The sequence below is a fragment of the Halyomorpha halys genome, unplaced genomic scaffold, assembly GCF_000696795.3.
Source record: "Halyomorpha halys isolate HHAL.00 unplaced genomic scaffold, Hhal_1.1 Scaffold235.1, whole genome shotgun sequence".
NCBI classification, from domain to species: Eukaryota; Metazoa; Arthropoda; class Insecta; order Hemiptera; family Pentatomidae; genus Halyomorpha; species Halyomorpha halys.
Genome location: NW_027114604.1, coordinates 1,059,181 through 1,073,786, shown reverse-complemented (window position 1 = coordinate 1,073,786; position 14,606 = coordinate 1,059,181). Strand labels below are relative to the sequence as shown.

General features: G+C 31.4%; 1 protein-coding gene across 1 annotated transcript in view; it reads left to right on the top strand.

Moving 5' to 3' along the window:
• The window catches only part of LOC106679946 (uncharacterized), a gene marked incomplete at its 5' end in the record, with an annotated part of 308,178 nt that overhangs the window by 27,248 nt on the left and 266,324 nt on the right, over positions 1–14,606 (top strand). Inside the window, 1 exon segment of the mRNA XM_067051769.1 lies at positions 7,311–7,556. Coding sequence (XP_066907870.1) covers positions 7,311–7,556 — 246 coding nt within the window.

Sequence of the window (14,606 nt, the reverse complement as noted above, 5' to 3'; positions counted from 1 at the left end):
TTTATTTGTTATCCATTACGGCGGCTATTTCTTTGTACTTTCTAATGTCTAAACTGGCGCACGATAATGGCTCTGCCTAGACGGTTAATGGGGCCCAGAGGTTTTTAGAGAGGCCCGTTTGAGATAAGGGGTGTTTATTTGTTATCCATTACGGCGGCTATTTCTTTGTACTTTCTAATGTCTAAACTAGTCCCGTGTGCGCTAATGGCTCTGCCTAGACGGTTAATGGTTCCCAGAGGGTACCTACCCTCTGTTATCTATATGTCTTTGTACATTTCTTGCCTAGGTCCGGCGGTACTTTTTGCATGCCGACAAAAGGAATTATTTTAAGTTAAAAAACTCCAGCTGGTACCTCTCATACATATCACTTTGTCCCCACCCAATAATACTACATTATCAGTATACCCAAGCACCGGTATTTTACCACCCTAAGTTAAACCCTTCTCGGTATTCATTACACTTTTAATGACTTATTCTACTACTAGATTAAATAAGATAGGTGATAAATAATCTCGTTGTTTAAAACCCGACCGGACCTCGAATTTATCACAATTATAATTACCGATTCGTACCTTATTAAACGTTTCGGCCATACTCATCCGTACGAGATTTACAAAATTGTTTGGTATTCCTGTTCAATCAGAATATTATACTGCTTCTTGTGGTAAATAGAATCGTAAGTCTTTTTTTGATTTTATTTTATACCAGATCGGCCTAATGGGCCTTACATGGTTGATATAACTCATATTATATATATATTTTTAGCAGTTGATTATGAGGGGGTATAGTCATACAAATGACACCCCTAACTATATACAATGTTCTTATTAAAAGAAAAAAATAATAATAAAATAAATAGATAAGAATAATGCTTCTTAATAAAAGAGGATAGTAAAATTAATAACAAAAAATAATAATATTGGTACACTTAATTAAAACAAACAACCACCTTGTAACAGTAAAAAGAAACAAGTTAATTTGAAAAAGGGAAGAAAGAAGAAAAGATAAAAAAAAATAAATAAAAATAATAATAATCAATAAATAAAATGAATACACACAGAGAGAGAAATACTTGCAGATTGCAAATTCACACAGCATACTTATCAATCAGTAATCGGACATATAATTACATGGTATAATAAGATATAAAGAAAACAATTTTTTTCCCTACACTTTCCTTTTACAATCAATTCCGGTCTATTCGCCAAATACAAATATTTCAATTCACTCATTTTTTCTTTCCCATTTTTGCTTTTTAATTTTCACTATTTCATAATTTTTTAATTCACCCGATCAACAAATTCGCTCTACGGAATTCACCCTCCTAGATCCTCTTCAGTGACCCGCTAAACAAATTCACTATTATACGGCAATGTGCGATCAGACCAACATTTATAGTCACAGCTGTAGATCAGTTTACCAAAAACAAACAAATAGATACATTTTACGAGAATAAGACTAACATATAGATTCAAAGTAAAATATAATAAAAGGCCGGTTACAAGAAGCACTTGAATGGTTAATAAGTTTTATAATAATAATAAATAAATAAAAATAATAATACTAATAAAATAAAATAATTTAATGAATAAATAAGTCAAAACACACAAATCGACAGATCCACATATTAAAACAAATAAATAAAAGAATGGATAATCTCCGAGCTAATTCCCATGCAGGTGATTGTGTATGATCCCCTGGGAGTCCAAAATAATATTTTCTGCTAAGATCGCAATATCCCCGATGCTAACACCTAGGCCTTCTAAGAAGGCTCCTTGTTCTATCTGGTATTGTTCCGCGAGATCCAAACCAGAGGCTTCTTACGGTGAACTCTCTCTCTCTCCGAAGGTCTCACGGAATTATTCCTTAATGAAAGGGAGGCATTTTTCATATATTTTCTTTTTTCCCCTTTCCACTCCACCTTCCTGTTCGAGGTCATTAATTTCAAATTTTACAGTCGGATCCTAGAGCAGTGTCTCCAACAATATCTGAATATCTTACGGATCCGTCGGTGTCAATGCAATACACCTCCTCGAAGTAGGAGTAGTAAATAGAGGTAGTGTGACTATGAATTAATTTTATATTTATTAAAAATTTATAAAAGAATGTTCTGCAGCAGTCTGGGCTTCAGTCTTCGGGTTGAGGTTGGGTTTTCCAGGTTGTCACTGCTTCTTTAACTGTCGGCAACTGGAAGTGGAACTTCATTAAACGTTTTTTGATATAACCCTCTATTCACTCCATATGTAATTCGCGAGTATGTCTTTTGAAACTCTATAGAAAGCTGATGAACTACCCCGTTATATTCCAACTTTTTCTTCAAGATTTGCTTTAATGAAAAAAAAATGTATCAATAATTTGCTGTTGAACGATTTCATCTAAAACTACATTGGTCTAGTTAAGATTAGGGTAAATATTTTATAACATAAAGGAAAGAGTGAGATTCCTCGATAGTTATTACAATCCGGACAAGAATAAGTAGAGACTCCTTCCCATTCCTCAGGCATCGCCTCCATTTCCCAAATATTATTAACCAAAAGGTATTTTAGAAACTCAAATTTCACCACATGCCTTCATTAGTTCACTAGGCAGTTTCAATAAATAACTAAATTATTTTTCCCTAGAAATAAAAGCTCATAGAAATATCACATTAAATTTTTTTAAAGAGGGATAAATTGAATAAATTTGTCCCTTAACACTGAGACATAATTATCTTTACGTGTATTTTCTAACAGAGAATATTACTATTCCACCAACGATCTCAGAATGAAATCCTCACCCCCCTCCAGTTATTGCCACTATCTAGTGTTCTTTATTTATTATACAGTCTCACATTAATCCTGAATTAAGTTATTCCCCTGAGCATTCTGAATTAATATTTCTCTAGCTCTGATAAATTGAGATGGTCGGAGACTACTCGCGACCCTTGGGACTGTTTGTTATTTCTTTGAAAAAGTCAGTGGCCTCTTCAAGTTGCGGTATTTATTCAACGGTTAATGCATATCGAGTTATTATTTCAGGTTCGAGTGAATACCGCTCTGTTGTTCGTTTGGAACGTCACGGATAACTTAACAGATGTAGTCTATGTCAGTCCAGTTATCCTAGCTTTAAAAGTATGTTTTAAGAAAAATAAAACATAGCAATTTTCTTCTCGATTCTATAAGTATTTAGGGTGATGTATCCGAATTTTAGTTTTGCCCTCTCGTCAGCCTCCTGCATCTAAATGAAAAAAAAATGGTACTATTTTAAATAGGAGCGTCTTTCGAAAATGATTGTTTTAACAATAATAAAGTCTTAGCAAACCCGAAGGTACGATGCCGATACCATCAATCGTTCTCACAAATATCTATCCAGTGTCAGCCCTCCGAATCCAAATCTACTAAATCAGTCTTAACACAATTTTCTCATCTACGTTTCGGTCTATAAATCCCACCAAGTCACATTTACCCTTCGTCGTAAAACAATAACCTCCTGCCGAACAGATTCGTTACTTAGGACTACATCTCGACAAACGACTGACATGGAATCCTCATACAAGACTAAAAAGAATAGGAAACTTTTCGCCGATTTCGACTATTACAATATTTACTAGACAAACGGCTTAAATTGCCAATCCATTACAAAATACTGATCTACATGAATATTATAAGGCTTATCCACTAAACCATCAAATTCCTCCCGAAACCAATCCTTATAGTCTAAAATCCTCCGTAAAATCCTTAACGCTCCTTTGTCACAAATCAAGTCATCCATCATGACCTCAATGTCCCATATGTTGCCGATTTGGCCAAAACCAGATACCATTTCTTCCATGGAAAACTTTCCAACCACCCAAATTCACTTGTTTCTAACCTGGCTTCTCCTTCATTACCTAATGATTCTCCTAGGCGTCTGAAAAGAAGATGGCCTCAGGATCTTCTCCTCTAGAAATGTTATTGGAGTTCTATAAATGAGCAGATTCTCCACATGTTTGTATCATGTCACTATCTCACCTACAGTAAATTTACTTGTTGTATATATGTTATACAGTTGTAAATAAATGATTTTGGTCTACAACTCGGATGATTATCTGTGAGTTCAGTGCTTATTTTAGGACTCTGTTACTAAGCCCTACAACTTTGCACGCCCATCTTATTCACCTCAATCATGTTTACCATGTGCTGTTCCCTCAATTGAGCGCTGCGTAGCCTTCTGGATTCTCCGGTTTATTTTTCGATATGAATATTTCATATAATACATCATTTTCAAATCCTTAAGTCGCTGTTCTTATTGTAACTTTTAAGTTTCTGAACAGAATATGCGAACTAAGCAATTTCTATATTTAAAAATAACAATCATTTCCTGCAATTAAACTCGACTTTTTTCCCCAACAATTTCGTTTTTCCTAATTATCGTTTAATCTATCTTCCAATGTATTTCATCCTATATCTATATCACTGAAATTGCTCCTGGTTCTACCGCTAACCATATATTTTGTTTTATCCGTATTAATTTCGAGATATAGTGTTTTAAATAATTTATAAAAAGTAAAATATGGCGTTGGACCAACCATCAGGAATCTAGTGCTGCTAACTTGATATTGAAAATCACAATTCAAATTTGCCGGCATTTAAATTGAAAAAAATGTTTTTATTACTCGATTTTAAGCCGGCTGCAAATTGATACCGTTAATAGCTAAGCCCTGGGCTATTCTAAGCGTGGGATGGTCTGTGAAACAATGTTTACAATATGGGGCCGCGTAATGAACCTATCGAGTAATTGCCTTTGCGATGTTCCAAAAGACAAACAAACGCTTTGGTTGTTCGTTATAGAGTTTCGCTGGCGCAAGACAGCCCTAGACTGGCCTATCCTCAGGGAGAGAAGGCAAAAACCCCAGCAAAAACAAGGTCTAGGTCTCTCGTACTTTTATTACGCACGTCTCTGTAAACAGGTTTATTGCTTACAAATTTTTATGAAAACTATTGTAAAGTCAAAATTAAAATCAAAACAGAAAAAAAACGATTATAAACGGCTCAAAATAACTGTTGAAACATTAAAGTAACATTTTTTTTTTCAACATCTTGGCAAATGTGCGACCTTGTTTTTCCCTCTGTCCAATCTTAATTCGTTTTGAACCCGTATCTTTTTATAATTTCGTATCTCCATGTAAAATAATGTTTATAGATACATCTGCACTACATTATGTTATTGTATTGCTGTATTATTGCAAGGTCTCCTTTGAAAATCTTGGTTCACTGATGAAATTGTGTTTTCTATAAGAAGCCAACATGGCCAACTTTTGCTATAAGAAGCTGTTTAGCTTCCAAATAAATATCAGTATGATCGAATGAGAAAATAAATATCCAGAATTAATAAAAAAAATATTACATACTATCTTCCCGACGGTCATATATTCATGAATGTAGCGTTTCCCAAGAACAAAACATCCTTAAAACATGCGTATTTTATTTATAGATTGTATAGCACACCTTAGTTATACAATACTGACTGTCCACTTTCAAGTCTGATCCTTAAAATCATGTATTAAATACGGTCAACAATTAAAAAAAAATACATACAAATTACATACTAGAATTAAATTTTTTAAACAAGATTTTGTTAAAAACACGAATTCATTTGGTCCTTTACTCTCAACAAAAATTATTACCTCTCCGATGTTTCGGCCCTCTGGCCATTATAAAGGAGACAACCTAAAATTTTCATATTACCAACTCACATATAATAATAATATTTCTTTCAACTTACTAATCAGCTTGTCACATTCAATAAAATATTTTTTAAAATTCCCCAACTTAACAATTTTTTAAATTAAAATATTTATTAAATTAATATCATAACAGTTTCCTTTCAAATTTCTATAAAATAGATATCTATTTACAAAAACATGTACTTTGGATGCATTGATATTAATGTCATAACATTTTCTCCTTACAAGTTAAACTTATTACCACTATTATCAACAAAATCTACCTTCAATAGGTTAGAACTATGTTATCTCTTAATTACAGAGCTTAATTTCTTTCATTATTCATTCTTAATTAATATTGATTCATCTATTAATTAATTATTCAATTGTGAGAAAATTCAAGCTATTAGAATTATATTAATATGTTTTATAAATATAATTGAGAGAAAGCAAAAAAAAAAAAAAGAAATATTTTATTATTTATAATTCAATAAATATTACACTAAAAGTCCAATTGTAAAAAAAAAATTTTTATTTATCAGTATCTTGGTATTATTTGTCCCACATTCGATATATTCCAAATATTAATATATTACTTTTCGAATATGCAACTTACATCTGCAGTTCAGTCATTCTATTTACGATTCCTAAATTCCTCTGTATCCTGCATAAATAAAATAGTTGGAGAGGGGGTATCTCATTGGTAAGGCACTGTGCTACTAACTCCACAGACCTAGGCTAGAATATGGGTATGGTAGATAATTTTTTTTTCAGTTTCACGGTAGTGAGTCAGCTCTGTGGGTTCAGGAGCTTTCTAGGGTCCACCCAGCCATATAAAGTGGGTACCCTTAATAGGATAAAAATCTAGTGGTCGAACGTGATTCTGACCAAAGAACCTCCTTGCACAACCGAGTAACAGTACTCCTTACAGAGTACGCACTCCTAATTCCTCATAGCTTGTAGCTGTACAAATTTAATTTTTAATTACAAAATTAGTGAATATTTTGTGTATTTTTTGGTCTTCACTCAATTATGTTTATTCAAAGTGTTACTGTAACTGTAATAATTTTTTAATATGTTTTTTTTTAAGATAATGATAATAGTTTGATTTATGATAATCCAGTATTATATATAAGTATTTTTAATTATAATGATATTTATTATTAAAGTTTTAGTTTTATGAAGTGATGGACATATATATTAAAAGAAAAGTTATTGACAGAATTTATTGGATGATATTATGTTCGGATCAGAAAGTTTGCCCGATCTATGAATAAAATGTGTACTATGTTTTAAGAGTGTTTTGTTCCCGGGAATATCCTCATTCATGAATATTTGGTCCTTTGTAACACCATATTTACTGTTATTTTTAAATATTAGACATGACATGAAAATTTATTTAGAAGCTGAACAGCTTTATTGATCAAGGTACCTAAGAGCTTAAACATTGAAGGGTCTAGTGTGACAGTTCTGCATAAAGAGGAGTTTTAATAGGAAATAGTAACTTTGAAGCTCTGTGTCTCATCACTATGGTTACAACAGTTAAAACCTTGAAAAACCAAGGTACATTACTATATATGCAAAAGTTATGTTTATGCGTTTTCTACTATATATCTGTATCTTACAGGAGAGCTTCCTTCTGCCGGTTCCCACTTTCGGAGCAACACGTCCCGTGAGCCCCTTGGTGGAGGAGGCCGAGGGTGCCGAAGACTCCGAAGGGGGCACTGGGGCACAGCCCCCACGGGCACACTCACTCCTCAGGAAGTGCTACCCCTCGAGATCCACACAGGTCCCCTTCATGCCCGCGGGTCACCTGGAGGACTGCCTTCCGCCATGCTACCACGGCACCAAAGCTATGGCCAAGCTTATAAAGGTGAGTCAATATGGTTAATTCAAGTTGCATGTATGCTCTATGACTATCTCTAAACTTAAAATAACTTTATGCAGACTTGAATTACTACTATTTAAGATTCTTTTTTTCGTTAGCTATTTTTATCATCAATGCCATCATCAAACTGATAGTTTTCATTAAAAAGTATTTGTTCCATTGGTTTTTACTAAGAGTTAAAATGTAAAAATGTTTTTATCGTATGTCGATTGCAGTATCTAGTTAGCTAGGGGTAAATACAATATGAGTTGGATGGTGTTTTTTTTGTTATATACCTTAATAGTTCTTCTTTTTTATTATACACATGAATAGTTCTCTTTGTTTTATTATACACCGTAATAGTTTTTATTAATTTTTTAATAATAAAGAGAAATAAAATAATAATAATGCTTAAAATAACCATGAACTATGAAAAATCCCACCAGATCACCTTTACTCTCCGTCGTAAACCTCTACACTCCTGTCCTACAGTATCCTTTTTAAATAAAACTATTTAAACACTAACGCCTGTCGAACAGATTCGATACTTAAAACTCCACCTTGACAAGAGACTTACTTGGAATCCACATACAAGACTGAAACGACAAGAAACTGCTCGTATATTTCGATTGCTACAACTCCTACTTGAAAACGCTATGAACTTCCCATTCATTACAAAAAAATATTTTACACTATGATAATCAGACCAATTTGGACACATGGAATTGAGATCTGGAGCTCAACCAAACCATCCAATTTCTCCCGCATCCAAAACTTACAATCCAAAATACTACGTAAAATCCTTGATGCTCCTTATTACGTTACAAATAAACTCATCCACAAAGACCTTAACACCCCTTTCGTTGCAGATTTAGCCCAAAACAGATATGCGTCTTTTCATTCCAAACTTCTTACCCATCAGATAAAGGTTGAAAATCACCTATTATATTTTCGGGACGCTTCTATCACAGTTGCTTATGCAATGATCCAATGCTTCTCCTACAGCCTGATTTTAAAATTATAATATTAATAATAACATTTTTTTTTCAAAGAAGTCAACATTAAGGATTTTGTGAAATTTGGTTTGTAAATTTTTACTGATATTTGGAATGTTGAAATCGAAAACGTGCACCCTTTTCTTCCATCGCGTTCATATGTTTCGCATCTTCATGATGTGTTACAGTTCCACTTTTGTGATACGGAAATCAAAGAAATCATTCATGTAAATTAGTGCACTAAACCGATCAACATCAAAAGTATTTAAAATAATTTATGATATATTAAATATAACAAATCGGGCATTACTAGGTTAATCTGGAATTGAGATAATGTACTTCTGATAGTTTATATTGAATTTGAGTAAATTTATAGTACCTGTAATTTTAACAAATCTATATTATACTGTCATCATCAGAATGAGTCCCATAATCCAAAAGGTACCACAACAATTAGGTTTGGCCAAAGTATACTCGTGTATTATTTTTTCGTAACCTCCTTTATTGTTAAATTTATATAATGCATACATACAAATGCTTAGTACAAAATAACAAGTATACAAGGTAACATGTATACACGTGTATATTGAAGGTTCTTTTTTCTGCGAGAAGTGAGAAATATTTTGATTTTTTTTTGTCGGAGAATGGTATTTACAGTTTTGTGGTATTTAATCCGAATATTAAGTTTTTTAACGTACCTTATTAGTTCATTTTTCAATTTCAAAGCAATCTCGCAGATAATACGATTTCTTAAACCTAATGATCTTTTACTGGAAGAGTTTCTGGAATTAAATTGAATTTGATGAATGACATAAATCTTCCTTGTTTAATTGTAATAGTTTATTTCATATCATCAACAACAACGTTTCGGGAATATCTCCCATCTTCAGGCTGCTATAAAAACAAATTCAACAAAACTTATAACATGTGCTTACAACATTACTAATATATCATATATACATCAAAACTATTAATAAACTATTTACCTGATAAAAATATTTTATATATAACGTAAAATTATCTCCTGTTTTATCATTATTACTAGTTTTTAATAATATTATTGTCATTTAATGCATAAAAAAACTTTTTTACTATTAACAATTATACATTTTTAGGAGAATAATTACCTTCGTGAAGGTTATCTTTCATTATGATTACAACCATATAGACTCTAAACACTTATCTCCAACCTCTATTATCACAAAGATGAACAATTAAACTATAATTAACAATTTTTCAAAAATCATTTTTTTATTATATTAAACTTTTTGACGTGACAACGTCTTATAAATCATTTTGCGGGATGCAATGTTAGAAAAAGTGTCCCGTAACGGAAGTAGATTGTTTTGTTTACATTTAATACAAAACATTATTGGATAACTATAGTAACCATTTAAACATGATGCAATTTTAGAAAAAGTGTCCCGTAACGGAAGTAGATTGTTTTGTTTACATTTAATACAAAACATTATTGGATAACTATAGTAACCATTTAAACATTTTACTTATATAAACTTTTATTTTTGACGTGACAACGTCTTATAAATCATGTAATATTAGCATAGAGTATACGTTGTCACGGAAATATGAGGCCTACACGGGCACGGTTTTTTTTTAAATTATAAACAATTTTTTTAATATTTTTTATATTCATATGAATTTTATATATATTTTTTTCAAAAAATTTGCCAAAAAACTTATTTTCCTAATTAAGAACAGGTGTATAGATATAAATAATTGAGATTTTTCTCATTTCCAGAGAAAGTGAATTCGTTTGCACATTTACGTAACTTGAAAATTTTATTATCCGTGTGTACTTTTACCATATTAAAAACAAGTATAAATATATCCTCTTATATCCCCAAATTCAAATTGACTTAGTAGATTCCAATTTGTACCATTTAGTGTATGTAAAGTCCTTAAAACAATAAATATTTAAAGTTGATTGGTTGAGTACACTAGGTGCTCTGACAGATTTTCTTGTGTCATTTTACTCTATGAAACTTTAATCACACATAATAAATTGTGAAAATTTACAGAAAAATCTGTGAGTGATTTAAGAAAACGATTCATTAGCTTGATTAAAATAAGGATCAGCCAAAATTAGAAATTCAAATGGTTGGTTTAGACCCGTTTAATTTTCATTATTTGTGATAATTATTCATTTACTTCTCTGTGTTCCAATTTCTAAAATATACTGATGATTTTAAAGAATCCAAGTTTGGACAGTTTTCTCCCATAGCAAACCTCTTTGGCCGCTTTGATGTGGCCTCTTGGAGCGGGCAGTGGACCCTCGGACCCGGTAGATGCTGAGACATTAAATACCCCCCGCTAAGGGGCTAACAGGTTCCGCCCCACTGGGCCCCCGCTAATGATGGCCGCCTGCGGGCACGGCCCACCGGCTCGTCACTAACGCCTGCCGGGTCAGCGCCTTCACACCTCCTTCTTTGACAGGTGGAGCGAGGAGCCCCGCCACTTCGCCTGTGTCTAATACCCTTCTTCTCAGCGGTCGTCTGTTTGATCTTCGCCTCGGAGGGTGTCTAATTTTAGGGAGGGTCGCTGAAGCTGATCAGTGGAAACTGCTTGGAAAAGCTCTTGCAAATGGGGCGTGTAGATAGATGCAAAAAAGGATAAATCCAAATTTGAAAACAAAACTCTCCAGGGCACCCAAAAATGTGCATAATTAAGGTTTTTTTGAAATAATTATGACCAGGTTGAGCAGTTTTTAAATATCGAAAATATATTAGTAAAATATTGTGAAGCTTTGAAAAAACGATGATAATTAATAATGTTTATCTCTCTATCACATATAAAAGTTTTTAGTCATCACCTTGTAATATTTTATTTTACTCTCTTGGCGGATTGACAACTTCAATCCTTCCACAGTTAAAAAAAAAAACTCCAACTTAACTGCAAGTTAAAAACTTGAAGGCTTCTACGAAGATAAACATCATTATAGTACATTAAACTAACTTTCATTTGAGTTCTAATAGACATCTATACTTTGAATAGTTTTTGAGATATCGATTTCTTAAAATAAATTCACAATCCTCTGATTTTCTTATTTAAAAAGCTATATCTCGCAAACTATTGAACGTAAATAGCTATATTAGAGCTCATATTTTAGGAAATTTACTCTACTTTAAATCATGTCCTCTTAGGTTTTCTAGTGTTGTCAGTTTTAAAGATATAGAGTTCCGAATGAAAATTTTGTTTCTTTTGACGGTTTGAAACAGTCGCCATTTTTTATTCTCTCTGCCTATACTTGGCAGACTAATCAATTTTGACAAGTGATTATACATAGTTTTCTATAAAGTAATCAAAAATTGAGTTCAAATAACTACTTCTTTTCTTCGCGGCTCTTGTATATAAGCTTATAAAGCTTATGTATATAATGGTGAAATATTAAAAATAAAATTGGTTTAAAGATATCAAAAATATAACGAAATGATTTTTGGGCATTATACAGACATGCATGTAGATGTCGTTGAAAGCATTACATGAAAACTTAAAAATCCCATTTCTACTAGTGACTTTAAATCCAAAACTAGGTTCTTTTAGTGGCAAATTAACGTTTGGAAAATATTTAGAGGATTTTTAGTATGGAGATTTATCCTCTTAAAAGTTTTGATTATTGATTGATTTTGTACGGATTTATGTCTTAGTTGTGTAACACCTTAAAGAGGACCCTTAATGTTGTAAAAATTATTAAAGGGGTAAAAAACGGATTTATCCCCGTTTGTACTTACACGGTTCAAATATTATTAGATTTCAAGTTTACCTTTTCTTTGATATTTTTTAAAAATTTATTTCTGACACATTCTCCTGTATTTACGTAAAAATATATCTTGTTAATTTTATGTTAGATTATAATGATGTGATACCGGCTTGTAGAGAAATTACCCCTTCAATAACTATTCTACATCCGAAGGTCTTGAGGTCATCTTCTTTTCAGCTGCTTTGGTGCATTGTCAGGAATTGAACAGGATGCAAGATTATAAACAATTGGGTTCGGGTGGTTAAGGAGTTTATAATGGAAGGATTGATAGGGTAGATCGGTTCTATATAGAACATTAAAGTCTTTAAATATGATTTTATTAGTGATACAGTAAAGAAACTTGAGGATTTCAGATTAAAAACAATAAAAAAAAATTCCTTAGTTGCTGCTGAAAATATTTTTTATAGGATCCTAATTAAAAAACTGAAATGAACGTGTGAATGTAGCATATATATAATTTTTTCTAAACATATTCTTGAGTCCTTCATCCAGAATAAATACGAAAACTTATCTCAACTAATATCTTATTTTTATCATTTCATTATTTTCTGAACGTTTCTGGATTCTAAACTAAGTTAATTTTTGTAATAAGGTCAGTAGTCCGTTCTGAACAAATTTCTATTTAAAATTGACAGAAATAAGTAATGCCAGATCCTGAAATTGAAAATTCCACGGCTAGTCTGACAGATATGAAAAAGTTCTGTTAGTAGAGCAAATGAAGAAAAAGGAATGCAAATAAAGGCATCCTTTATTATTATTATTACCCAGTTACTTTATTATTATTACTATAAGTATTACACATTTTATTTTGTTTGTAATACTCTAATATTTTTTAAGTACGATAAAAATATCAGCAGTTCTATTTAATACACAATTAATGTATTAAGGTTTAACAGTAATTTTTTTATAAAATACTATAATGTTATTCTTTATCTTAAACTATTTTAGTTTACTATTTTTACCGACCCAGTTTATGGCAACATTATTTAAGATAGAGTTTTTTTTTAACAAAAATGACAACCATTGCATAGTGATGTGATAAAATAAAATATTCTAGTCTATAATAATATGCACAACTGTGCTCCTCTTAAGATTCGGGTTCGAATGCGGCTGTGGCAAATAATTTTTTTCTGTTTCTCTGTAGCCGTGAGTCAGCTCTGTAGGCTACTCTCAGGCTCATTAAGTAAGGTAAAAAATGTAAAAGTCGAGCGTGATTCTTACCAAATCACCTTCTAGCACAACCGTTGGTCTAGTAACAAAACTGTTTACAAAGTACTGAACCCCTGACTCTTCATGAGTTGTATTGGTACAGTTTTAAATTTAAATTAATATGTATGCCCCGTAATGTATTGTAGTGTTAGGATTCACGATGTGCCTAGTGCATTGCGGGCGTGGTTGGTCCCTTGCGCCGTACTAGGATATTTCTAATATGCAAATTCTAAAGTAACTATCTCTCGATATCCATGCAAATTGCTATAAACATATGCGATAATTTGTAACATCTTTTTTTATTATAATAATTTTCTTATCAATGTATTTATACATGTCATTATCGAAAGTAAAATTTGAAAATATTACAAGTATTTTTGAAACTATAAATTTAAAAGTGATAATTTATTATTTTCTATAAATATGGATGTAAATAATTATTAATATATGATTTTTAAAAAAATTAGAAATATATATTGTCCTTTATTTTTATAATCTATATTTCAAGTTATTTAATTTATTTTCAGCCGTTAAAAGTTCAGATTTAACCCAATAGAGATTTTTTTTATTAATTAGTTTTAAGTTTCCAAATTAATTGGAATTACTTAATATAACTCTTATATTTTATAACATTGTAATACACATAGTAAAAATAATGGATGGATCAATTATATGATAATTAATGATTGAAAAAAAATTATATTCCTCATAAAATAAGAGTTAATCAAAAGGTAAGAATTTTTTTTTCATTTATTTTACTAACGTACCAACTTCTATTGGCGAACAAATTACAAATATACTACTTGTTATTTCATATAAATAATAAATATTAAACAATAAAAGTATGTTTTCATTGTTTATGATAAAATAAACCATATCATGATTTTCATTTGAATTTTTACTTGTTTTGCAACGAACGGTCAGTTCTCTATCAAAACTCATTATATCCATTTTTAAAAAAAGTTAACTTAAAAATTATTATTTTTGTATATCAAATTTTATAATAGTGTTAATAAACTATATATATACACATATATACAAATTTTGGCCCACCCCATAGCAAGGTCTTTGATT